Below are 27,463 nucleotides of genomic sequence, written 5' to 3'. Positions count from 1 at the left end.
ACATTTATTATATTTTTAGTTGTATGCAATAATATTTTTTGAAAAATATGAATTTTTAAAAAATTCTTATGTTAAATAGAGTATTTTGGTTAAATTAAAAGTTTAAAAGTCAAATTTAATAATAAATTAATTGTTAGATAAATGAAAATGAAATATTAAATATACAAGAAAGATTTATATAATATATATATTTTAATTTTTTAAAAATTTTATGTACATTTTCAAAACAGAAAGAAAGTCTGTACGATTAAATCATAATAAAAAGTTGATCAGTGTATTTTACTCTAATGTTTTCCATCATCATTTTTTTTTTTTTTTGGGCATGAATCTCCAGTAAAGTTCTGAAGCCTTGCTTGCTATTTGCCAACTTGATTTTCAGTCGCCGTCGTGGGGCAACTGCTTTGGGTCTTGGACATTAACGACGGAAACATGGTGTCACTCCGCTTCCCTTTCTCGTTTTCTCAGCCTTCGGGCCATCCTCAGCGGCACCGCCACTCACGCCCATTCTCTGCCGCAAAAGTTGCCGTCGCAGCCGTCGCGACCGCTGCCGGAGCCACCGCTGCATGTGCCTCCTCCCGAAACCCAATCTCACAGCACCCCTTTCTTCAGAATGCTTTGAATTTCTTTTTCTCTCCTGGAAATTCGCTGCCTTTGTGGGCTTCTCTGAGTTTGGCTGATAGTTCTCAGCCCGTTACGGAGCCAAAGACGGGAGCGTCATTTCCAGCAGCTCTGGGCGATTCGCAGAAAATTTGCGGAGTGGGGATACGCAAGAAAAGCATTCTGGGATTGAAGAACATTGATGTCTATGCATTCGGTATGACATTCAACTCACCACAGTATCGTTGGTTTAAATGCGGGCGGCATTTTTCTTGGTAATATATTTCAGATGTTGATTGCCAGAAGGAGCTTTTCTTGATGATTTCTGGCTCTATGCCTGCAATCTTATTTTAGCATTTTCTCGCATACCCTATTTACCATTTACTTTTAATGCTCATAGTGTAATGGTGATGGCGGGGAACTTTCTGTCTCCTAAATTCTAAATGCTGCCTCCGCATGGCTGCACTGTGAATTACTTTATCCATCATGCAAGCATTTTACATTATCTTAAACTTCTTTTAATGGACTAAAAAATGCCACTAATTCTATTTCCCTCCTTGGCTCTAAATGATGCAATTTCTTGGGATGTTCCAAAGGGGCATAACGAAGTCGAAGCTTTTGTAATTTTGTTGTTTTTATGTATTCAACAAAAAATGTTTATAATATTTTGCAGGTGTTTACGTTGATGATAATGACATTAAGAAATTACTTGCTGAGAAATACGGAAATTTTCTTCCTCTGAATTGAAGGGAAAAAAGGACTTTATTGAAGATCTTATGGAAAATGATATTTGCATGACAGTTAGACTCCAAATAGTCTATGGTAAATTGAGCATCCGCTCTGTACGTAGTGCATTTGAAGAGTCAGTGGGAAGCAGACTGCAAAAATTTGGGGGATCAGATAATAAAGAGTTGCTTCAAAGGTGAATGGCTCCTTCAATTGCTGGTGTCCTTTCTATGCATTGAAAATTAGAGTCACTATATCTCATGTGTGTAAAATTTTTTCTGTTATGGTTTACTCTCCAATTTTTTGAATCCTCTCTCGCACATCCACACAAGTGATTTTTATTTGCTGCTGATGGACGAAAGCACAGGAAATTCTAGTCTAAATATCTGTGTGTGTGAGAGCAGGTGGTTTCCTTAATCTAATTCTTGTATATTATAATATTACTTCACTAGCCAGCTATGATGTAGGTTTACTTCTCAGTTTAAAGATGAATACAAAATACCACGAGGATCAGTAATTCATCTCTCAAGAGATCGGGATCATGTTCTTCGAACATCAAGTAAGATATCCCTCTCCATGCTTCGTGAAATTTTCAAATCAGATATTCTGAACAAAGATCCAGAAGCTTCAGCAAAGAAACCATGCGTCTGTTAGTTAGAGGCTGATTTTAGAATTTGTTAATTAACTCTTCTATTAGGACTTATCTCGAACTTACACGAGTTTTTCCCAGTAACATATTCCCAGTTGGTTACATAAAGCTAGGGCATGAAGCTGACAAGCTGTTTCATCCTGCGAAAGTGCATTTGACCCGAGACAAACTGTTATATATATATATATATACGTCTCTGTCATGGTAAACTGCAACAAGAACCTTCAATTTCATCTTGTTTGTTCCTTGTAGTTGATGGAAAGGAAGTGGGAAGCATCCAAAGTAAGCTACTCTGTCGGTCAGTTCTAGATTTATACATCGGGGAGGAACCATTTGATAAAAAAGCCAAAGAAGATGTTGAGCTCAACCTGGCTTCTTACCTCCAGAAATAGACTGCTGTTATCAAGAATCAGGACGTGTATGGATTTTAACCTTCTCATTTCTTCTATATGATTTTATTATATGCAATCAAAGAGATACAAAACACAACAGATGTCTATGGGGTTTGCTTCCATTCTTTATTCTTATCTTCTCTGTTTTACCTATTTCCCCCCTCTAAATATACTGCATTTGATTGCTTTAATGAATGCAGAGAATCATTGGCATGTACTGAGCAATCTAGGAATGGTTTTCGATGCGTAATAGCTTGATGTTCTAAGATGCTGTTGCAGGCATGTAAGTTATAGTATTTATTTTCATTTTGCACAGGTGCAAAATATATGAATGGATGAACGTCGTGCGGTGTGAGTGTGACCCATCAATCACTTTTTGTAATTTATGCTTGATCGCCCTTTATGATTATCGTTCTAGTGTCTTGTGCTGTTGTGCATTACAACATACTCCTTTTGCTTTTATGTATGCTATAAAGAGCATTGACGCTATTTATTAACCTTTTTATTTCTTTGAGAAGTAGTTTTATTACTTTATTATCCTTCTTCATGCATGTTTGGACAGTAAAAACAGCGCTTAATGCATAATTGCGGGCTCCTTCGTCTCTGACTTATGTTTCTTTTTCGATTTGGCTGCAAAGTACGGTGATATTAATTCTAAAACATAACGGTCATTTACATCACTCTATGAAAGAGAACTTTGGCAATATGAGAGTTGATGGTCTCTGCATCAAAGTAGGCTGCGTAGTAGTAAGCCCTCGCAACAGCAAAGAATATGTTGTTGATATTGTATTCCATGGCATTTGGAGGATTCTGGACTTGAAGCACCAATTCAACAAGCTCTCTCATTTCTGATTCTATTTCGGGTGTAGTGCTGCAGTGTGTACTCCAGTGGCTGCTTCCATGAGCCTGGAAGCAGCAAAAATATTAGCGTCGTTGGAAAAATTTTCAAAATAGGTTTAATGTGTTCGGAATTGTTATTTGTCACTGACCTTGCTGGATTGGTAATTGCGGAGGCTATTGCAAACTGAATTAGTGACTTCCATCAATTTTTGATAGTGAGGATTCAACTGTAGCTCTTCTAGGCGATAGCCAGCGCTCAAATTCATCACTTGCACCATCAGCTCTGCTTCATTCTGGGGCCTGTTTGCTTCCCTTTCCCAACTTGACATCCATCTTTGCCACTTTTTTCATGTAAAAAAAGAAAAGAAAACAATGAATAAAATAATAGAAGAAAAAGTTTTGGACTTGATCCTGATGTTGACAAGTATATGTGCGCCTTTAATTTGATTATAATAATAAATAAATAAACGTGGGAAGTTTGGAATTAGATAACAATCATGGAGACCTTGTGTGTTCCTGCTATTTTCTTCGTATTCCATTAACCATGTAAGTAATTTGATGAAGGGTTGGCTGGCATTAATACGAGTATAGAAATAAGAAAACTCACGGCCTGACGCAAATCACGGACGGCTTCATGACCACGCGGCAAGGACGTCTGCGAGCCAAGGCTGTCAATGGTCCTAAGCAAAACTTCCACTAGTCTTTCTTTTGCCCTTTTCTCGTTTGACTCCCTGCAACACCCAACACAACACGGAATTGGTTGAAAGGACAAGCAAGGAATTAGCTTGTACTTTGTACGCACACAGATACGTACATGAATATTGAGGAATCTTGTTCATTGATGCCGAGATTGAATCTCTGCACAAAGGTTCTCCTAGTTTCTTCATCGTCAATGAAGGACGAGATTGTCTCAACTAAAACTGCTGTTTTAGACCATGCAAGTCGCTCTTGAGATCTCTCAGGCTCAAATATGCTTGCCGCACATACAAAATAAGCAGCAAGAAGAACTTCTCTGCTTAATCCAAACCCCTCCAGTCCATTTTCGGAGTACCACCTAATTCATATATATCATTGGGCCAAAAAAGGACAAGGTTAAAGCTCAATGACTGTTGTTTGTTTTGAAGCACACATGAATTGAAACATACTTGGGTTCATTTTACATACCCTTGGATTTCGCCCCATTCTTTAAAATGCAAAGCCTGGCAATTGTTGTAATCTAATTTTGCAAGTTCCAGATAAACCTCATTGTTCACGTATGGCATCCTGTCAAAATTAAGAGAGTAGTTTGATATATAAGATATGAATGTAGTTCAATGGCAAGTGGTAATTCTTGTTATGTCCTCTAACTTGGGGTGAAGAGTGCATAAATCCAGAATGACAGGACAGAACTAACTAGAGTACCTGTAAAGGGACTTGCCAATCCAGACATCATCTTCACCACCATACTGATCAATGTAGCATCTTGTTTCCAATCTCGGCAAGCTTGCATACCACGGCACGTCCAATGCATAACCCACCTGTGGGCTCGGTCTCTTTTTAGTTTCTTGCAAATTTACATTTCATGATATGATTTATATACTGAACCAACGGTTTTAATGACATAATTTAAGCTACACACCTCGCCAGGTAAATCCTTCATTATGATCCATTTATCAAGGAGCTGATTCTCAGCACGTTTCTGGGTTAAATACTTGGCTGAGAATTGCATGGCATCCTCGAGTACGTTCTCCCCCGGAAACAGCACCTGAGAAGCTCTGTACAGATTGAACATTCCTGTCACAGCTGTTGTTGACTGCCCCGCGAAGCAGAAGAATTCTCCATTTTTCTTAAAATTCTTGAACACGTCTATCAAAATTAATTGAACGGTGAGATTATATATATATATATATATATATAGCGCATGCAATAATATTGATTGACCTTACCGGCTGAAACTTGGTGGCCATGCAACCTCAGTAGTCTAAATCCCATTGCCGTGTCGTCAATATCTTGAACGTCTGAATTTCTTGCCCAGCAAATACCCTTCTCATTCCAATGCCTGAAATTTAAGTCACAGGCATGTATCTATATAGACAGATCACTTCTATCAGAAACATTAAAGCCAGTGGGTTATGAGACGTGGGCGATATACCTATAAATGTAAGTGATAACGTCCTTGATCTCTTGCTGAAAATATCTGGAAATTCCAAGGCGTTGCAGCCGATCAACAGCCCAAATGTGCTCAAACAAATCAACTGGGTACACATTGGGAACTGATAAAAAGAAGAAATTAAGATAACATAGTTATTACGTGTGGTTATTGGTATATTTTAAAAAGCCAATAAAGAACTGGAAAGTGATGAAACTAATACCTCCCCCATTGAACCTCTTGGTGATTCTGTCCAAGTATTTGAGAGAAGCTTCACTTCTGGTATGCATGAGGCCATAAGCAGTAGAAGATGGGGAGAATAAGAAGGAACCGTCCTGGGATTGCAGTTTCAGAAGCTCGTTCCACTCCAAATTTGGCATTCCCTCCAAGCTATGGAGCAGCGTTGTGGGCACTTTATGCATCATATCCCTCGGTATTCTTTCCCCCACATTACCCAAACAAACACAAGTTATAGATAACACTATCATAATGTATGTATATATTTCAAAGCCTTTCGTAAGCATTCATTTTAGTATATATATGAACTGAAGCCAGGGTCATGAATTATGAATCTTTACTTTTTGAGCTTGAGGTCTCTCATCTCAAAGATGCGCTTCAAGTAAGGAGAATCAGAATCATTGGGCACTTCAATGTTCAAACTTCGAGCTAAGTCAAGAAGTGAAGGGAAAGCAACTTCAAAGCCGATTAGCACATGCTCAGCATTCTCATCCTCGAGCTTGCTCAGGTTTTCATTGAAAAATTTCATTCCTGCATATGCAAATACACAATTAATTAATTAAAACGAATAGGATCAAGAGAATCACTAAACAAAGGTCTTGGTCATTGAATATGATGATGATGATGAATCACCTTTCTGGCACTTATTGGGATGAAGATTCCAAGAAGTCAATGCGATAACACAAGCTAATGTGTTAAGGATTCTGTCATGGGCTGAGAACAGAAGAGCATCACCCCATGAACCATCAGGGAGCTGATTGTTGGCAATCCATTCGAGAGCTGAAGGAAACTGAGGAGAATCAGACCCATCATCAGCTTTAACGAGAGCAACCCACGCTGTGCCATAAGCTGAGATGGATATCTCTCCATCTTCCATGGAGCTCAACATCATTTTCACAGCATTGATTCTCTTTCTGATCTCATTTTCCTCAGCAACCTTTCACATACATATATATGACCCCAAGATCAGATAACTTTACATCCATCATGCAGAAAATTAAATATAAATATCTGTTACTTATTTTATGCAGTTTAAAATTGAAGGTGGAGACTGACCTGATGAGGAGCAGATTCCTTATCATCCACATCCTTCACAGTCACATTCTCCGGAGTTTCAACACTTCCTTCAAATATGCAATTTTTTTAAAAAATACATATTGAAGCATGTATTCGTGCAGAGAAAAAAATTTGGCGTGGGTAATCAAACAAGAAATAAAAAACAAGTGGATGAGTATTGCGTTTCACTTAGTCTTGAGTACGTCAATTTATATATAGGCTTGTCTTCAACTGTCCATGTTAATTAAGCTGATTAATATATAAGTAACACACTTTTATGTCACAAAAAAAAGTGTTATAATTAACATGTATAGCTAATACCTTCCCTCATACCTCTTTTAATATAATCTTATCCTTTAAAAAATCAAGGTTAAAATATACTTTTAGTCTTATAACTATATATATGATTTTAATTTAATCTTTTAATTTTATAAAGTGTCTTTTTAATCCTTTAATCCTAACATCATTAATTTCAAGTGATTATTTTTTATATCAATCATTGTTATTTTGAAAAAATTAAGCTTAATATGTCAACATTTGAAAATGTTTTGCCAATATTTAAAAATTTAATATAAATATTTGTTGGAATAAAACTAATAACGTTAAGATTTAAGGACTAAAAATACACTTTATAAAGTTAAAGGACTAAAATAAAATGTTATGTAAAATTAAAAAAAAACTAAATGCATACTTTAGCCAAAAATCAATTAAAGACCTGATAAAATATTAAAAATAATACTAATTTCTATTACAAGTTTACTAAAATGAAACATTGTGTAAGATTAAAAAAACTAGATGCATATTTTAGCCAAAAATCAATTAAAGACCTGATAAAAAATATTAAAAATAATACTGATTTCTATTACAAATTTACAAAACATGTCCTTACTTAATTATTTCAATGTGGTGCAATTGTAAAGTTTATCGATTATATTATCACGACAACTCTTAGGCATTATTAAGTAATAATATAAAAAAAAAACTCCCATTGTTCACATTAAAAAATATTTTTTTAAGAGATCAGAATAAAACAAATGAATGTAGTGATTGAATCGAGACGAAGTTCCGGATCAATAAATAGGCAATTCATCAGGCCCTGGCTTGTTGGTGAGAGCATTTTGCTTTCACCTATCAAGCAATGAGTAGGACTTGGGCAGCGAGGACATATGGTAGCGGAACATAAGCAAAATAAAGGTGGTAAATAAACGGACCTTGAGAGCGAGATCTGGATATGGCATTAAATGTGGCTGGAGGAGGACCAATTGCAAGATGAAGACATGCGTCGTTGCTGGTTTTGAATGGCCTGATGCCTGCATCATGTCAACATCCCATATATCTCCAATTCTCACATATACATTAGCCCACGTCAACAGTATTCTTCTTCTTCCAGTATGTAGTTTTATTTCAAAATTGGATATATAGAAATATATATACACTCACGAATATACAACGACATGTAATTTCACCATATAGATCATATATGGAATTTGGACACAATTCCACTGCCATTTAATGTTAGAAACATAGTTAGAATCCTAGCTACAAAATGCTTCAATTCAAGTGGTTCTCATAGGTTTAAATTCAGTAAGTGATTTAAATTCACTCATTCAATGAGCATCTGAATTATAATCATTAAATTTAATCAATATTTTAAAATTATCAATATATATTTTTCTTTAAAAATTTAAAACAATTATCATGATACTCCTTTTCTCTTAAGAAATTTAAAATTTAATATTTTTTTAATATTATATGACAAAATTTTTTATAACTGTTCGATTAAATCAAACAACTGTTATTGTATAATATAAGACATTTATTAAATGAGTGAACTCATATCCCTTAATAAATTTCAATCTATTATCATGCACAAAAAGATTCTATCACTGGACTTCACATCATCTACTTTTACATGTGAATTACAAGCCTTCGTGTGTTGCAATAAAAAATAGCCTTTCAAATTTTTTTCTTTGTAAATAAATCATCAAGTATTTGGATTGGCATTAGACTCCAATTAATTTGGACTGAATCCCAAATAGAAATAGTCCTCTTAAAAACAATTTTGTATTCACATTAACTTAAACTCGAATCATCTTACTTAAGAGTTAAGACTCTATCCATTGGACTAAAGCCCACTTGTGGTGTTTCATATGAATTTGATATATAATAATGCATCGTGTGATATAACGTTAATGATATCAAATCAAAAATTGGTGACAAAACTTGAACCCTGTGTGGGTATTTTAAACAAATAAAGAAATGATGATTTTTTCAAAGAAGAAGAAGCATAGAGATGAGAAGATAACTAACCAACGGAAGAGAGAGAGGGAAGAGGACTAGAAGAGAATGGAAAGCAGAGAATGGGTTTAAGGGTTGCACAAGCATGCAGAAATAGCCCTGAAGACATGGTCGATGATCTTTTTTAGTGTAGCTTATAGGATCTGAATCCCCTCCTTGTTCTCCTTCGATTTTTCAAACCAAAAGCAACACAAGAGGTGTATATATACATATAAGTATTTTTGAAACGATACATAGAAGAGGGTCAATGACAGTTACACCACTGTTCAGAACATTAACGCACATGGACGTGTTAAACATTAACTGGGAGGAGAAACATCGTACCATTTTGGTTTCTATATATTCTGATACTATTTATTCATACTATTTTTTAAATAGAAAGATATTTAAAAAACAAGATACCCTTCGTGAAATTCACATACAGAAATACGACCTTTGATTCTCTTTTTATCTCTTTTCATATCATGCCGCTATACTTTTTCTCGCAAGATAAAATATGTTGATTGGTAAGAATGTTTCCCAGTAAATTATTTACTTTTTTTTTTGGGCTTTTTTGTTCGAGAGAGAGAGAGAGAGATAACTGATTTTTTTTTTTTCCTTTTGCCGTTGTGTCAAGATATCCATGAACACAAGAATAATTAAAATTCTCGTGCCGAAAAAATATAATCTACTACTATAAATTCCATGATTTACATAGAAAGAGAGAACAAAATCAGGTCCAGCTAGTAATGCAAGATTTAAAGTTAATTATTGCGCATTTCTGTTGAAAAGAGAAAAGCACAGTGCCTCGCATGCATGTATGTTATGGGATATTCCCAAAATTATATGGTTCATGAACTTATGCAAATTCATTCAAACTGCATTAACTTTTTATGGCCAATATTCAAGCTATATCAATTAATACTGATTGAGATTCACTTTCACCATGTATCTTAGCCTGAGAATTAATTAAGGTGCATGCATATATTTTTATAATTACTCCTGTGAATGTAAAGATATTACTAACATGCCCTTAATGCATGCATTAAATTTATTTTTATTTATTTATTTTAATTTTTCTCAATTTAATTTTTAAATATTTTTAAAAATATTAAAGTCCTATTGAGAATAAGATCACAATTACTCACTGAACCTATTCGAACTCATAACTTCACAATTAGGAATATAGAGTTATGGTTTATCTAATATTCAAATTTAGAGTCAGTTTTGAGCTCTCAGTATGCAATAGCTATTAAATTTTCAGTCGGGGTATTCTTAAAGAGGTGCTGGTATAAGTAGCTGACTCGATTAATTTAATTCAAAGACCTAGGACATTGAAACGAAAACAAAAGAGAGAGAGAGAGAGAATTATTATCAACTTATTATCTTTTTAGATCACCCAATACCTTAAACAAGCTCGAACAATAAAAATGGAGTTGAGTGTGACATGTGAGCAATGATGAAAGCGAGTGTTATAAGAATCAAATAGGACCTGTTGAATCAAGAATCAATCCTAAATTCAATATGGTCATAACAAAAAACTGCTTATTTTGATCAGTCAAAAATCAATAGAACCAATGGGCAAATTAGTTGAACCTGGTGGCAAACCAAGGACCTATGATTAATGGGGGCATTTAAAAAAATAAAAAAATTAAAATTTTATTATTTAAATACAATATGCTTAACTTTAAGATTAAGTTAAACAAAATTAATTAAATAACCATGTTTGCACTCCTCTATTCAAAATATAGGAATAAATTTAAATTTTAATACTATACTAAAGCATTACTTTTTTAAATTGAGGAAGATTGACATTTTAAGTATGGGTTTAAAATCCTAAATTTTGCGGGGCAAAGTGTAAAATTTTCTTACACTAAAATGCAATATTTTCAAGTGAGTGCCCCCACATGCATATAGGCTTGTCATTAGTTGAATTGGTCTTGTTATTTTTTTAATTTTTTAAATTTTAATTAACATCTATAAGCAACAATTTATACATATTTATGTCTATAAATTTTACATGTACGTTGGGCTAATCCACCAGGGTTTTTTTTTCTGTGACTTTTATGTTTCTTCGTTTGTTTCTTAAGGGCCCCAATTGCAAGACCTTTTATTTTGTTAAATAAATTACCTTTTATAAAAAAATTATAAATGGAGAAAAATGTACAGAACTCAAAAAAATATGTATAGAATATATGTATGTATACGTACATATTGAAGTTATTAATTATAAATCATGAAAGAAGTATAAATATTTTGAACTAAAATGATGGGATATTGATAAACATTACCTTTTTATTTCATATTATTTATTCTGAAATTTAAAAATTCATTTTTATTATTATATATAATTATTTCAGTTTATTTGATACATATATTATTTAAAATATATTAATTTATTTACGACTGGTTGAACCATGAATCAATACTTTGTTTCATTCAATGACTGGTTTGGTTTTCTTAGCATTAACTAAAACTTAAATTTAAATTCTCATAATATAAACAAAGACAATACAATAAACAGAATGTTAATATTTTCACAATTAATGGCAGAAACAAGCGCATTGTTGGACTAGGGCCTGCAACCTTCGCGTCCCTTAACATTAGTTTATTTTTAATAATTAATGTTAGGTATTAGTTACTTTTATGATGAAGTGGGGTATGTGTTATGATAAAAAAATTGAGATGCAAGTTACATGGGCCTCCCTCCTCTTACACTCGCGTATTTTATTTAACATTAGTATATTGATCAATGTTTTGTTTATTTAACATTAGCATATTAAATAAGATAATATGTAATACTAGTGTATTAAACATATAATTATATTATTTTTCATGATTTAATTTTCATATTAGTTTAAGTACATAAAAAATTTAATTGCATATCTGGAATTGATATCTCGTATTCCGGTATATATTAATTAATTTTTTGTAAATTTTAAAGATTTTTCTCAGCTCTTTATTCAAATTATCAATATAAAATGAGATATAATAATTTATACAAAATATAATTTTTTATACGCACTTTATATTTTTCTCAGCCCTTAATTTTTTATAACATTAGTGGGGCAACGCTAAGACCGTGAACTAATTAACGAGTTCATAATAAGGATATGAGTTTGGAATAGTTTAAATTATAAAATATGGAGCTTATAACCAGCTGCTTATGCTATAGAGGTATTATGTTACTTGTCGGGCAAAGAGGGTAGAAGCTTGAGGGTTGATTGGGCCCGAAACAGTGTGACCTTCGTTGAGAAATAAGGAAAATAGAAGCTGGGCTCATTGCCGGGCTAGCCCATTTTAAAATACGACCCAACAGCTTAATTCCGTTAATCAGGTCTCTTTAATTAAGAGATCAGCAGACAGCGACCTGGGCTAACACAGATGATAAGGATTAAACTTTTGAGGAAGCAGGGGAAGGACATCATAATACGTAATGCCTCTATCAGGTGGCCAGCTTCCAGATAATTAAGGACCATAAGGACTCCGACCATTATTTGAAAAGGGCTTTCATTTGAGGAAATATTCGGGAGAGACCTTTTTCATGAAGCCACTTCCTCTTGCCGCGCGCTGCGTCCCTTCCGCTTTTGGGTTGGAATCCTCAGTCGCCATACACATCGTCTCTATTCATAATCAACCAGATTTGGACTCACATTTTCCCTTCAATGACTTGCACAGTCGGAGATACCACATCTTTGTATATCCAATATTAATATGAGTATGTAACTACATATAATATTTGATATCTGGTCCAGTATATATATGAGAGATCTGATCTTACACGTGATTCAGCATTTGGAATTCCAGATCATTGAAGGTAGCAGCCGGAGAGACATGAAGATCGTCCCAGATGTTTTTTCCCTCACCTGTTGACCCTATTTCCTGGTTTCTGACACTCTTTCAAATGAAATATATATATATATATATATATGATCATCATTAAATAATTAGATATCACGCCCTGCAACATTATTGTTAGTGATTTCTATGTGATTCGCCTCGAGATTTTTCCAACCGTACGTTGCAAGGCCACCTCCTTATAGAGCTTGGCAAATCAGGTTCTCTTCACTCTTGCTGTGATCAATTGAGCTTCATTATATAATTCATTTCACCTATTCGATCCGCTGCTGCTTCCATTCCTACATGGTTTACAACATGTACTTTATTTTGTCAGGGACGTCCCTGCTCACGGCAACTTTAAGTACACTGCGCGGTAAAAAAAACTCGAGGGTTTGACGTGGAATTGATTTAGAGTTATTAATAATGATTGGATAATAATGCCAAACATGGTTCTTCATAGGCAGGGGGCGCATGATGGCACGCAGCTCACTATCACATGCATCTAAGGCTTTAAAAATTTTGGAGTCACGTGCCGCTGGCACTAGTGATTCAAGTGAGATATTGGAGATATTTTTTTGTTTGTTTGATGAATCCAATTCAGTAATTGATAAATATATTTTCCAGCGCAGGGAGTGCAGTTTCAAAACCTATTACCAGGAAAATTCCAACTGACTTCGCTCTAAATCTGAATCTGAGAGGATGAAATTAAATATCAATGAATAGAGGTTTTGGGGGGACCGAAGATGAAAACCGTAAATGAGGAGGCAGCGGCGGCTAGAGCAGTGGGTGAGCCGGTGAGGAGTGAGGAGGAGAAGCGAAAGCCGAGCCGACTCAAAAGCCGAGGTTCGTGCTTCCCGCAAGCCCATGACAACACGCGTGCATCCACGTGCATCCACAGTCCTAACACGTAAGATTCGCCCCGCTACTGGACTAGCCCCTCTCTTACGAAATTAAATATTGCTAATGTACATCATGTAGTTATATAATGAAACCAAAAGCAACGCACTGTCAAATACATAATATTAAAAACAAACCAAAAAAATCAAGAGACAAGGACAAAGAGGGTCGCCTATATAACCACCCCATTCCCCCGACGCCCCTTTCAGGCTTTCACTCCTTCATCCTGTGTTTTTAACTCTCACCATCACCAACTCACAGTCCTCCTTCAGAGAGAGAGAGAGCGATTTTGAAGGGGAGAGAGAACTAGCATTGATCAGCCATTAATGTTCTTCAGCACCAGAGCGTGAATAGTCCTTTGCTTTTTCGCCTTTCTCTTGCTTTACCGCGCACACGCTGCAACTTCGACCCCTCTCCGCCTGTCTATTTATATAGAGCTTTAATTTTGATACAGCTGCCCACTGTGTGCCAACAGCGAGGGAGCAGATGGAGCTCAGCAAGGTGACGCTGGAAATCTTCTCCAAATTGGAACAGAAATGGCTTTCTCACTGTGAAACCTCCAAGAAAACTCGCATTCTCAGTATCGACGGTGGAGGAACCACCGGCATTGTAGCCGGAGCCGCCCTCCTCCGCCTCGAGGAACAGATCCGTCTCCAGACCGGCGATTCCGACGCTCACATAGCCGATTTCTTCGACATCGTTGCGGGCACTGGCATTGGCGCCATCCTCGCCGCCATGATCACCGCCGACGATGGCTCCGGCAGGCCTCTCTATACTGCTAAGGACGCCGTCCACGTCATCACCGAGAGGAATTCGGAACTCTACAGGCCTAAGCCGCCGGAGTGTTTCGCCGGCGCCGGAGACTTTCTTCCAGGAGCATGGATAGCGTGTTGAAGCAACTCTTCCAGAGAAGAGAGGACGGAAAGTTGTTGACCTTGAAGGACACGTATAAACCCCTGCTCATCCCTTGCTTTGACCTCAAGAGTTCGGCGCCATTCGTGTTTTCCAGGGCCGACGCGTCAGAATCGCCGAGTTTCAACTTCGAGCTCTGGAAGGTATGCCGCGCTACCACAGCCACGCCCAGCCTCTTCAAGCCCTTCCACTTTACTTCCGTCAACGGAAAGACCAGCTGCTCAGCAGTGGACGGCGGCCTGGTGATGAACAACCCAACGGCGGCGGCGGTGACGCACGTGCTACACAACAAGCGGGATTTCCCGACGGTTAACGGAGTGGAGGATCTCCTGGTACTGTCCCTAGGCAACGGCGCGTCAGGCGGAACACGGGGGCAAAAAATAAGTGACAATGGGGAGTGTTCGACGTCGTGCGTGATCGACATTGTGGTGGATGGAGTCTCCGAGACGATCGACCAAATGTTGGGGAACGCCTTCTGTTGGAACCATACGGATTACGTAAGGATCCAGGTACTTGCAGGGAGACTCGGTTTGACTTCACAGAATAGTGTTTGGTTTCTGATAAAAAATAAAATGAGGAAAGAGAATTACCCTGACATGTCTTTACCTTCACCATACAGTGAAAACAGTGAAGGGAATTTCAATTTTTCAAGGGGAAAAAAACTTACATACGCGTGTGTATGAATTTTGAAATGAATAATTGATTGACTGATTGTTTAATGAATGTGTGCAGGCGTTGGGTTTGGGAAGGACGAGAGAGGAGGTGCTGAAAGAGAGAGGACTAGAGTCACTAGCGTTTGGGGGAAAGAGGTTGCTGAAAGAGAGTAACGAACAGAGAATCGATAGCTTCGTGCAGCGTCTTGTCGCTTCTGGAAAGTCCAGCCTCCCGCCTAGTCCCTGCAAGCATTCCGCCGTTACTCCTCTCGCCGTCGCTGAGGCCCGCTAGTTCTATTCTTTCTTTTTTTTTCTCCCTCTCTTTCTTGGGGTTAGATTTTAACTTTGTACCTTGTAAGTTGTAATGTTGTAAGTTGTAACCTACCTCAGGTTATGGCCCAAGAAAAGAAATGAAAGCCTCAGGTTTTTTACTTCGGCTAAATGCCAGTTGTCTTGGTTAACTTCATCAATTTGCTCTGCGGTCACGGTTGTTAATCATGACAGTGACGATGATGAGGGAGTTTTCCTTTACCCTGGGACACTACAAATCCTTCCGGACTAGTTAATTACCGTTTCTTGTCAATTTCCCAAAATTGTCTGCGCAGATTGTGGAACACTACCTGACTTGACCAAAACCGTTTGATTTTTTTTTTCTTTTGAGCCTTAACTTTTATTTGCATTGGAAAAATGGACAATATGTTATTAAAAACATAGGAGTCCCGATGGCAGGTGAAGGATAAATCATTAAACGTTGGATGAGCAGTCACGGGTGGTCATTAATTTCATAGGATTCTTGGGACCAATTGACTATTCTCTCGCAATGTCTTGCGTGTTGTTACTGCGCTAGCAATTCCTTCAGGAGATTAATATAGTACGGTGACAATATCTCTAAATCAACACTCGTAATTGACGGTTAGTTACTCTTTTTTGACCATTTTTTGACCTGGGTTCAGAAGATAAAAGTGATTTCATCAGCCCCAGCAAGCATCCCAAGAGCCAAAATTACAGCCTTGCCAGTGTTAGTTAAAGTTGTTTTACAAGGGGGGAAAATAACCGTACGGCAACGAGACCAACAAGGGCGTGTTGACGTGGGAAATCGCTCCTGCTCCTTTTGCAGGATTCAAAGACAGAGCAAAAGGGAACCCAAATCACAAACTTTAGGTGCGAGATTGATAACGCTGTAACCAACAAGGACACTTCTTCATAATTCCCCCCCATGTCACAAAAGCTCGCAATATTTGCAAGGCGTGCAGAGAACCCACCTTCCCCCCCCCCCCCTTTCATTTTTCTACTTTTCAGTGTTACTCATTTATAGAATGCTCCTCTGAACCATCCTGGCGCTTCTTCTGGTAGGTAAGTTTGGTGAAGGCAGTTTTAGTACATCTTCCTCCAGCCACCCACACTGGCTCTGCTCATGCCACGGCATTAAATAGCCTCTAATCTCTTGTGCTTTACGTCACTTTCTGTCGTTGGTTTTGCCTGTGGGACTTTCTGATATTTTCTCCGCGCCTGCAGGATGCTTTATACAGCAAGTTAGGTAGTACTGTGCTCCAAAACACTCACTCCTCTGCCTCATTACCATTGATTCCCTGATAATGACAACAGGTAAGACAACATTTCCTGGCTAAACTATGGAAGAATCGGGTGTCTCTGAGCATCCTTTTACCCCAACCTGTGATGGATGTAGGACTCCGCATTGTAATATACTAGTGGGGTCTGACTCTGCATTGGGTGTTTCAGAAAATAGGGTTGGTGGTGGACCCTACGCTTTTTTCCACCACTGTACTTTGTGTGTTTAGTTACATTTCGAAGGAGAATTTGCATTGCATCGCATGGCAGTCCTTTACTTGGGCAGGGCCCTAATCTCATAAATGGCTTTCCCTTTAGGAAGCTCCCCTCCTCTCTGCGCAGTTTCGCTGGGGGAAGATTTGTTTTCCCTGTTCGTGCTGATCAGGTAATGAGGGATAGTGGAGGCGTAGGTTCTGGAATCTGACTCGCCTTGTTTTGAGAGTGTTAATCGACTTCGCTAGCGGGGTAAACAAAGACAAGAGGCCGAGATCTGTAGTAGTACTGGATCTGATTCCGTCTGTCGATTAATAAAGTACAATAATAATGCTGGAGTGAAATTAATGTCCTGCTCCCGACCATATAAAACTCTTCCCAATTTATACGCCTAACCAGTCAACTTTAACTACCATTACCGAATACCATTCTTTATACATTAAAACACTCGGCTTCGTGAATTAGAAGTTTTTTTCGGGGAGAAAAAAGAACTCTCCTCGTTGCATTTTCTTTTTCCTGTTTTGAGAAGATTCCCTGATTTCCATGGTTTGAGCTCTCGCACTCAGAATATCCAAAATCGGGAGACATGAAGAAGGAAGTATGAAAACATTTCAATTTTGTTTATTTATTATCCTTTCTCGGAGAAAATATATAATCCGACATACTTTTACCCTCATCAATCTCATCTAAAAATTATCTTACAATAACTAACAGAGGCGGTATGTTTACCGTAGAATAAGAAAGATAAACAAAGAACTATGTACAGAGACGGAAGGGCGAGATCAATATTAAAAAATATAAATAAAAAAGGACTTTCTCGAGCCATGGACTCGGAAGCTGAGATCGGCTTAGCCGCTTAGGTGCAATGGCAGGAGGGGTGATGCCAAGGACTATCTGACTAGGCGAGTCCGGCCGAATAGGGAAGTGGGTCTCAAATCTTTGGGTCATCCCTACCCTAATGGCAAGCCCCACCCCATTTTTTTTTTTTTTAACCAGACAATTAAAAATAATAATAAAATATGCACTTTTATGAAATTAATTAACAGCTGTGGTGTGGAGTGAGGGATTTACAGGCCGTTTTATTTTAGCTGAGCTCAAATTAAAAAAGCATAAGAGTCCAAATACGTCACGAGAATGTGGTGGACTCAGATTTTCTTCTTAGTCCTTAGTCTCTCACATCCTGGCTTTTGTTTTAAATTGCTTGCTTTCACCTCACTTGCACTCGCATCATCAAAGGCGTTTGCTTCCCTGCCTCCTTCCTCCACTCACCAAGCTTCCATATATGTTTAATTATAATTCACTCTCTTAACTAACTGCTCATTGATTGATTATTATGTCAACAATTATAATCATACTTATGTCTTTTAAATAATTTAAATTAAACATCTTTTAATTTTCTTCTAGAATCTAAACAAAAAGTTTCATGCGTTGAGCATTATTATATACCAGTCTGAGATTTAAATATTTTGCCTAAAAAGCTCAAATTACAATTGAAAAAAAGCATAACTTATTCTAAATTTTACTCTAACCACACAATCATGGGGCTAATTAAGCACTATCATAGAGTAAAGCTGGTTGGGCCACACACACGCAAGTGGGTGTCCTGATCGAGGATCTCCAGCATTTTTATAAGCAGCCTCCTGTCCTGGTTGGTTTATTTAATACTTACACTGAAAATAGGGGTAAAGACGTAAAGTAATGACTAATTAACAAATCGCACCACGGAATAACTGTTGCTGTGGTAAGTGGGAACTTTTCAGTCGCAAGAAAAGGGGGTAACTTTTCAGGGGCACTGGAAGTCGCAATCTCATGTCAAGTGAATATAAAAAAAAAAAAAATTAATAATTTGATCTTTCAATTTCAACTCGTGGCGACTCAATGTTGTAAGTTTGGTTCATTTGAAAACTTTATTCTTATAGCTAACGGATCCAGTGAACCATGCCTTACGTTGCTAACGGAGTTAATTCCGTTAAATTTCACGGAATTCAGTAAGCCGTGAGGTGTTTTTCACGTATGGTTTTTAATTTTGCCTTGATTCCTTTCAGTTGCCACATGTTGACTATGAGGTTGTCTTGATTTAGATGCCATGTACGGATTTAACTTCGTTAGCGACATATAATCATGGTTTATAAGAACCACTAATAAACTTTTTAAACGCGCCAAGCTTGAGAGATTAAGTGGCAACTAAGTTAAAAATTTAAAGAGTTAAATAATTAATTTTTTTATAAAAATACAAATATCTTTTATCTAATTTTTATTCAAAATATACTTGGTATTTATAAAAAAAAATTATTTCATTTCATATATTTATTAACCTAGATTCCTGTGTTTCTAAATTTATAAAATTCTTCTAGCTTACCGTGAATTATAACCAAAACTAAAGTGAAAACAATAGCAGGGATGGAGCCCAAAATTTCAATTAAGAGGCCAAGATCATAAAGTATATATTGTAATTGAAGAATATATATATATATATATATATATAACTCACATAACATAAATATCTCAACATACATATTTATGTTCAATTTTACAAATATAGAACCAAAAAAACCTTTCAACAATCTCTTTTTCAATATAAACTATTATCAAATAGGTGAAGAACCCGTTTTCCATTTTATTGTAAAGCCATGAATCAATAATTTTTTTTTTTAGACATCAATCAGTTACTCCTAAAAAATATGGATTGTAGAATATATTATGTAAAATATTAAAAGGAATAAAAAACTAGAAAAAGTCATAACACAATTGGAGATTGGAGTGGTTAACCTTAGCATTGTCCTTTACATGTGCTTTGTTTGTACTCCCTTCATCCCATATATAAAATATTTTTAATTAAATCATGCGAACCAATAAAATTAGTTATCTAATTAAAAGTAAGGTAACATTCTAATTTTACCTCTAATTATTATAAATAAAAAATAAATCTATTTTTCAAAGTAAATTAATGAGAGTACTTATTTTTTTTCTCTTTTCAATTTAATAAAAGTATAATGGTCCATTCATTAAAAAATATGCTAACAACCCCTTATATTTAGAAACAAAAAAAGATTCTAGAAGACTTCTCATATATATAGAGATGAAGAGTATACTACAATAGTCATGAGATTGAGATTGCGGCGAAAGTCATAAATTTAACAAGAAGGAGATAAAAACAAGGAGAAAGGGAATACCGAAGGCCAGAGCATAGAGGGATTGCTTTAATTTATTGATTCACCCAATTCAGTCGAAGTCACTGCTCAATTGACAATGGGATAGTAGGATTGCTTGAATATTTGATAATGGGGCGGTGACAATTCAAATTCTCATACATAGCCTAGCAAATAACGTATATTCCTCAACTCAAACGAGAAAACTTACCCAATATAATATGCTGTCTTTATACATAAAGAAAATTTGTTTTTTAGATATTAATTTTTCCAAATTTTTATATATTGGTTTATATTTATTAAAAAAGTAGATCTTATGTTTAGTATCAAATACACACAAATAACTCTTGGTGGACCAAAATATATAACTCGTGTGTTTTATTAAGAAAAAATTTAGAAGTGTGGCCCCCAATCCACCCTTGTCTCCACCATTGAACAATATTACCCCAATTCTTAATATAAAACAATTAACAAATTTTGTCCTTGTTACAAAATGGTAGTTATAACCTTGAAATAGTTGAAAAATTTGTAAATTTTTAGTTTTATTATTTTTTGCAATTAATGGCCGTAATAAATTGCTATTTAAGAATTTAAATGACAATAAACAAACAAAAAGTAAATTTAGAAGAAGCATCAATTATTGTAACTTTATCTTATATTTGGAAAAACAAAAGCTTTCAAATTTCATCTTATAAAATTAGAAGAAGCATCAATTATTGTAACTTTATCTCATATTTGGAAAAATAAAGGCTTTCAAATTTCATCTTATATATTAAAGATTGGAGGGAGTATGTATTTTCATGAGAATAAGGATTTAATTTTATTAGCATGTAAAGTTTTGTTAAAAGATGCTTATATTTTAAATCAGAGTGAGTATATTCCGTCCAATTATATATATAAGTCATGTTCTTTAAAAAAATATTGACAATCCTCTTAATAAGTTATTTTATATAAAAAAGGTGGATTATTAAATATTTTTAATTTTATTCTTTTACAATTTTTATTTATAAAGTAAAATGTTAAACATGAGAGAGGAAATGCTATTAAAAATAGTACATTTGATCAAAGTAAATTGAAAAATTTATTTATAATAAAATCAATAATCTAGTTACTTTTCCTTAATTGCGGTAATAATGTAGTTCGAAATGACTTATGTATAGATTTATAATATGGCTAATGAGGGTTGGCTCTAGTGAAAGGGGTAGTTGCTTTATAATATGATAAAGCAAGTTTTATCCCTACTAAAAGGGGTTTTTATTTTTTGTATCTAATTGCACCTCAAATAAATTGTCTACTACTCTAATCATTTTTACAAGTCATTTTTAACATGTTTTATTAATATTAAAAAAATTTTAAAACTCATTAACTCTATTTTAAAATTTAATAAATTTTTAATTATATTTTTATTAAATATACATACTTTAATAACATATTTTCTTTCTCCAATATCTAATGGAGGATAAAAAAAATTTATAATAAAAATTTAATGATATAACTTATAAATAAAATTAAAAAAATATTTTTTTTATTTTATAAATAAAATTAAAGGGAGTATGATAAAAATACATTGTGAACAATAAAAAAATACAAAGTATAATATAGCATACGTGGCAACATACAAAGGCACACAATCTAGTTGACTGTTCCGAGGGGCATACGTTGAGAAAGTACTACATAAATACAAGTGTGGGAAAAATGAACCACATCTTCCTATCACCAAAAGCAAAAAAAAGTATATATTGTGGGGAAGGGCTAGATTCTACCCTAGAGAAGCCCTAAGGCTTAGTGCAAGTTCCTTTTTGCGGACGTCAAATTCAATATCAGTACGTAAAAGCTTCAAGAGGTTCCCCACAGTATATATTTATCAATGAATAGGCGGCACCTAACTACTTGCCATTGTTTATTTTAAGCTCTCAGATAATTTCTTTTTTTGCTATAAAGCAGATTCCAAAGCCTTTGCCTTATCCTTTCAACATAGACTTGAGTGATGGGAATTCAGGCATCCCCCACAGGCCCACAGTCATCAATTAAACAATTCTTACATTATACACGATCATATTACTGTTAGGTGGCAATAAACTCCTATATAGATTATCCATTTAAGTAATTAATTAATAACGTATTGGTTCTCTCTAGAATGGTGGCTGTGTCGTCGTCGACCATTTTCAACATATCTATAAGAGTCTGGTTCCTTTATTATGGACCAGGTTCAGCTTATTTGTAATAAATTAAAAAGACCTCAAAAGGAATGTATGCGGGGAGTGAAGAGCAAGGTTTGGGAAGATAAAGTTGAAGTTGGGTGGACAATCAATCATATCCGCACATTCTATGATGATGAACACGTACGTACATACTCACTAATTTACAACAGCACCAACAAAATTCAATAACCAGCTGGGAAGGTGCCCAAAGGAATAGAAGCAAAGGTATTTTCTATTTTGTGAGGTTACTTATATAATTAATAATCATGTATAAAAATGGTGGGTAAGGCCTCGAACCCACTTGATTGGACCTAAGTTATCCTCCTCGAATCTCAATTTCAAGAGTAAATATTGCCCCATGCATGCACTTGTATTGACGCAACTACTTTTGGTGTTTTTATATATAAAACATGCGTCATATTATTGAGTAAGATTTTTAATTAATTTCTTCTCTTGTATAGCATTATTGTTCAAGCTTTTTAGGTGCACTTAAAGGACATTTTAATTTTGTGAAGGGTACACTACCAGATACAAGATGCCAAAAGGCCCTACATAAAGACAGCGTCGGCCATGCGTGCAAATAACTTCAAAAGATATAGCCACACTAATTAATTAATCTTGGATTGAACTGCAGAAAAAGCATCTTTGCTTACACAATAATATCTTAATTACTTCATTATATCGATCGGACACATCATTATATTATGTATATCGTGTACCTCTAACTTGGGGAGGAAGACATGATGAGATCCTCGACATAACTTCTAGCTAGTTGTTGGTAAGAAAAGCTCAAGACCATTCTCAAATATATGGGTTTGATTGAAAAGTTTGTCTCTTTTTTTGATCACCAATCACTCCTCCGTGCTTTCAAATAAGAATTCAAGACTTCACCTAAACCAAAAGCTAAGCATATCCACACAAAGGAAAGTAACACAGTCGTCATCAGTTTATTCTTTGCTTGTTTAAAATATAACACACTGGTTTGCCACTAGCGCATTTTTATTACGGACCTCAATTAAACCAAACGCTTTCATCATATACATACAACAACAACAAGAAGCAGGATAATTCTGCTGCATAAAGGTGGGGTTTCTAATGCCCAGCACTGCACAGGGAGCTAGAAATGACAGCAAAGAAAGTAACAAGACGATATATTTATCTTTCTTTTTTTTTTTTGGGACCAAACAAGGCGATATATTTATACAAACTTTGGGGAAATTGCAGCTAGGAAAGAAAAAAGATATTCGGGCATGATTTATAATTCAAGACTGCACGTGAAGGGGCCGGGTTGAAGATCAGAGACATGAATCATGTTGATTGAAGACTGAAAGGAACCTAACTAGCATGGCATTCAAGTACCACAAGGTACATGGTGTACTCTATGTCTGGTGCCATAATGTCAGGGTACTGATAAAACCTGAAGGCATGGGCTTCCCTCATTGAATGTTACAGTTTCGAGTTGGTAATTCCATTAAAACAGCCAGTACGTGAAATCTTCTCAAGATATCACTGTTTCTTGGTCTGTGGCACCCTCTGCTACAAAATTGTGAGGGACCTAGCTACGTCGACTCATATTATTCAATGTGAGTATTTTCTATATATTATCATCCGCACTGACATTTTTGTCATCATTCAATATTTACACTGTGCAAAACTCTAAATGGGGTGGGGATGGTGTGGCCTTAGATTCCTTTCCAGATCAATTATTATATTGATTCTACATCTACTACATTATACTATTCTATATGATAACGCTTGCGTTGTATTAATTGGATTACACTCTTAAATTAATGCTCCCAGCATCTGCATTCACTTGAATGCTCATAAAATCCTCGGATGCCGCGTATTATATCGCAGACCAAAACTTTTGTCTTACAATGTCAAATTGCGGTCCATTATTTTTGTCTTCTTTTTTAAAAAATTAAAATTAAAAGAGAGAGCAACCTGATGGAGATCATCAACTCCTTTATTAAACACGAATAATAAGTAAATCGATCTGCAACATAATTTTCTTACGCTGCATGTTTTGAAGAATTATTGCTATACTACTTTACACACACACATACAGAATTGGATTTGGTGATTATAATTAATATAGACACCGAGTGTTTATATTATCTGAGTGGTTGAAATTTAAATTAATAGTTCTGAATTTATAATTTACATGAGTGATGAGTTTATCTAAAATGTTAATTTGAGTTTCAATAACTCAGATGGTAAAGACACTCATTGTTTGTACTAAGTATAATCACCAAATCAAAATCCTACATTTATATTGAGAGAGAGAGGGAAAATCAACATAATTAATCTTTATTAATAATCGCACACCGATTGAATTATTATAAGAGAATAAAATTGAGCGAGTGACAATTTAGGAGGGGTGCGTGTGTATTAGTTGCATGTAGAAATTATTATTGGACAGATTAATGCTCATGAATCTCCACTGCATAAATTTATTAAAGAATCATCAATAATACTACTCCTCCGCTAGCCTTATTTTCTGGGCCCATTACTGCTCTCCCGCTGCACACATGAAATATAGACACACAAACAAACACATGAAAAATCTGCAATGTTTCTGTACAGTTCAGAAGCTAGCTAGAGTCCAAAAGGACGCAGTGTATTTCACACATATCAATTTGTCATTCAGATGCTAGCCAGGATTCTCTGACCATGAAACAAAGCAAAATCCGCCAATATCAGCTGCTTTACCGACAGCGGAGGTCTTTTTCCTTCCATCAACCATAGCCCACTCAATACAAATGTGCACGTTTCCATCAATATAATGCTACTCGGAATTTGTAGTACACTTACGTTGGCAATACTATCACCAGCAAGGCAAATGTCATCTAATCATCACAAATAAGAAAAATCTGTGCCATTGTAAATTTCCGTGAACAATTAACTGACACTGAACTTCGCTGCGGCGAGGCTTTCTTCGTGCATGGGCTGTGAGGAACCGTACGTGGGAGTCGATCGATCAGGGTAAACAAAAGTGTATAAAGTTAACCACAGTTTTCTGAATGCTCTGATGAAAATTAAATTAATTAGAGCTTGTAGTTTGTTCCCTGAGACTTGATATTTCCTATTTGATTATACTATATTTTACAATATCAAGCAGATATATATAATATATTAGACATGGTGGTGGCAAAAGTCTCGAGATTAGAGATAAAAGGTGATTATTCTGTTGAAGGTGGGATGGTGAGAAGTTGCAGAAAAACATGTATAGGAAGCAGAGGTTTCTCTTCCAGAACGTGGGACTCATGCTGAATCCCATGAGTGATGGAAAACATCAGCTTCAAGAAACATCGTAAGGACATATGGCACGCATGCGGGTACGTACGGTGAGAGCAACTCGTGCGGACAAGTTTAGCAATAATTGTGATTGCAGTTTGATTACCCGAGTCCAAGAGTGTACTGACTTATATATTTTTTATGGAGGGTGCAATTAATGGTGAAAATGGTTGAACTCGGACAGGGTTTGACTTATTGGAAGTTGGAAGATCTCTTATTAGTTAATCACACCTCACGCGTCAAACATGGGCTCCCTGGAGTCCAATCTTGCTGAGCAGACGCACACATGCATTACAATCAGATTATCATATATAATGTGCTTAATTTAACATTGATTGCCTGTACTTGAGATTCGCATCAGTCAAAGCAAGCTGTCTAATCTAATAGCCCGCTTATGTAATATATTTAAAAACTCGCGAGATAGATTCGTATGGAGATCAATGTTTAGGAGCTGGGAAAGAACAATAGCGATGGAGGAGTGATTAATTATGCAGCAGGAGTGGTGTTGACCCAGTGAGGAAGAGGGATGGTGGGTCGGGAAGGAGCACGTGTAAATGTTGTGTACAACAATGTCGGCTAGAGACAAAACACGCAAGCAAGGAGGGTGAGGCTGCAGAAAAGGACAAAATAAGGAAAAAGGTTAAGCAAAGTAAATCTCGTGGTGTGGACGGAGAATACCATGTCTCTGGGAAACCCCATGGGAAGCTTCCTCCTCCTCCTCGCCGACAATTCCCCCCCTGCTTCCTATTACCACTTTGGCTATCGTAATCACATCCTTTCTTTTCTGATCCGAATTCGATGATGGTCCCACATGGTAGTACAGAGATCATTGATTGAATTAAACTATTGTCGAAGATGTTAACACAAGCTACAGAGACAATGCTAAATCACATCACTACCTTTTTCCATGTCTTATATTTCAATTAAACAATTTATGTAGCTACTGAGAGACGATTGAAATGCATTTTGATAAAACTATTATTTAACACATCATTTCATTTATTCCCAATTCAGCATAAATTTTAAAGCGTTTGAAATCTTATTATTACAGTGATACTCACTGGCTAAAAAAATTGAGGCACCCATGATATCCAAATCTTAATTTTCAATAGTTTGATGGCTTTACGTTAATAACACAAATATGGAATAAGCGTTCATGGCTTCGAGGCCTGTATCAAAGCAACTGAGCTGGGATATAATTTGGTGTCTGCACTTCGATTGTTCTGATGGCTTGAACTTGATTTGAGCAAGGCTTCAATTCTGTTAGTTGCTCCTAGTAGATGTCTTCGCTCATTGCTTTGATGTTTTCCTTTTGTCAAACGCTGTTAGAATTATTAACCAGAGTCATTTTCTGTTGGACAGCCTCGGGCCAGATCCGCACTTGTCTTGATGTGAATTTTCAACAAACCTAAATCAATTGTGAATCGATTTGAAAGACGTTCAATCATTTAAGAAAGACAGTTAGGGGATAAAATTAAAACTTGGCTCAAAACTGAGCAATCCAAAAGAACCTTTTAATTGATGCATGTTCGAAATTCATAGGCCATCCAACAATTCCAGAGCATTTTTTTTTTTGCCAAAAACAATTCCCGAGTTTGGACCTATCTTTTCTCCTCTAAAAAACGTCCAACAGTTTGAGATGACCATATTGTCATTTGGGGAGCCCACCTTCATTTTCAGTTCTGGGAATATTTCCATTCAAACATGGGCTCAGGTCCAGGACCATCGTTCGGTCAATGAACGCCCATTGGACTTTTTTTATGGGCCTTTTCATTTGTGGCCCTATTCATTTGGACTCCGGCACCTGAACATATGTTCTTTCATTCTCAC

At 35.9% G+C, this 27,463-nt stretch overlaps 3 protein-coding genes across 3 annotated transcripts; 2 read left to right on the top strand and 1 right to left on the bottom strand.

The window, feature by feature from the left end:
• Window positions 1-319: 319 nt before the first annotated feature.
• LOC129290600 (fatty-acid-binding protein 1) lies at window positions 320-2,898 on the top strand. The gene is given in 6 exon segments (XM_054927422.1): window positions 320-814; window positions 1,271-1,327; window positions 1,330-1,519; window positions 1,791-1,882; window positions 2,225-2,390; window positions 2,565-2,898. Coding segments are annotated over 5 exon segments (864 nt in total). The 5' UTR covers window positions 320-429; the 3' UTR covers window positions 2,365-2,390; window positions 2,565-2,898.
• A 138-nt stretch (window positions 2,899-3,036) lies between these two features.
• Window positions 3,037-6,680, bottom strand: LOC129287858 (ent-copalyl diphosphate synthase, chloroplastic-like). The gene is made up of 13 exons (XM_054924458.1): window positions 6,626-6,680; window positions 6,203-6,506; window positions 5,911-6,100; window positions 5,556-5,770; window positions 5,336-5,456; window positions 5,130-5,242; window positions 4,823-5,049; window positions 4,606-4,721; window positions 4,369-4,467; window positions 4,019-4,258; window positions 3,812-3,935; window positions 3,354-3,545; window positions 3,037-3,270 (listed from the first exon to the last, which is right to left on the bottom strand). The coding sequence occupies exons 2-13, from the start codon at window positions 6,459-6,461 to the stop codon at window positions 3,037-3,039; spliced, it is 2,130 nt and encodes a 709-aa protein (XP_054780433.1). The 5' UTR covers window positions 6,462-6,506; window positions 6,626-6,680.
• Window positions 6,681-13,853: 7,173 nt separating this feature from the next.
• On the top strand, window positions 13,854-15,635 carry LOC129322389 (probable inactive patatin-like protein 9). The gene is given in 3 exon segments (XM_054968719.1): window positions 13,854-14,471; window positions 14,474-15,060; window positions 15,284-15,635. Coding segments are annotated over 3 exon segments (1,146 nt in total). The 5' UTR covers window positions 13,854-14,125; the 3' UTR covers window positions 15,497-15,635.
• The last annotated feature ends 11,828 nt before the right edge of the window (window positions 15,636-27,463 follow it).

Source organism: Prosopis cineraria, unplaced genomic scaffold (genome assembly GCF_029017545.1).
Source record: "Prosopis cineraria cultivar Desert tree isolate PC_DT_omini unplaced genomic scaffold, ASM2901754v1 PC1, whole genome shotgun sequence".
NCBI lineage: Eukaryota > Viridiplantae > Streptophyta > Magnoliopsida > Fabales > Fabaceae > Prosopis > Prosopis cineraria.
Note: the sequence above shows the minus strand (reverse complement) of the source record. Positions and strands in the feature narration are given on the sequence as shown.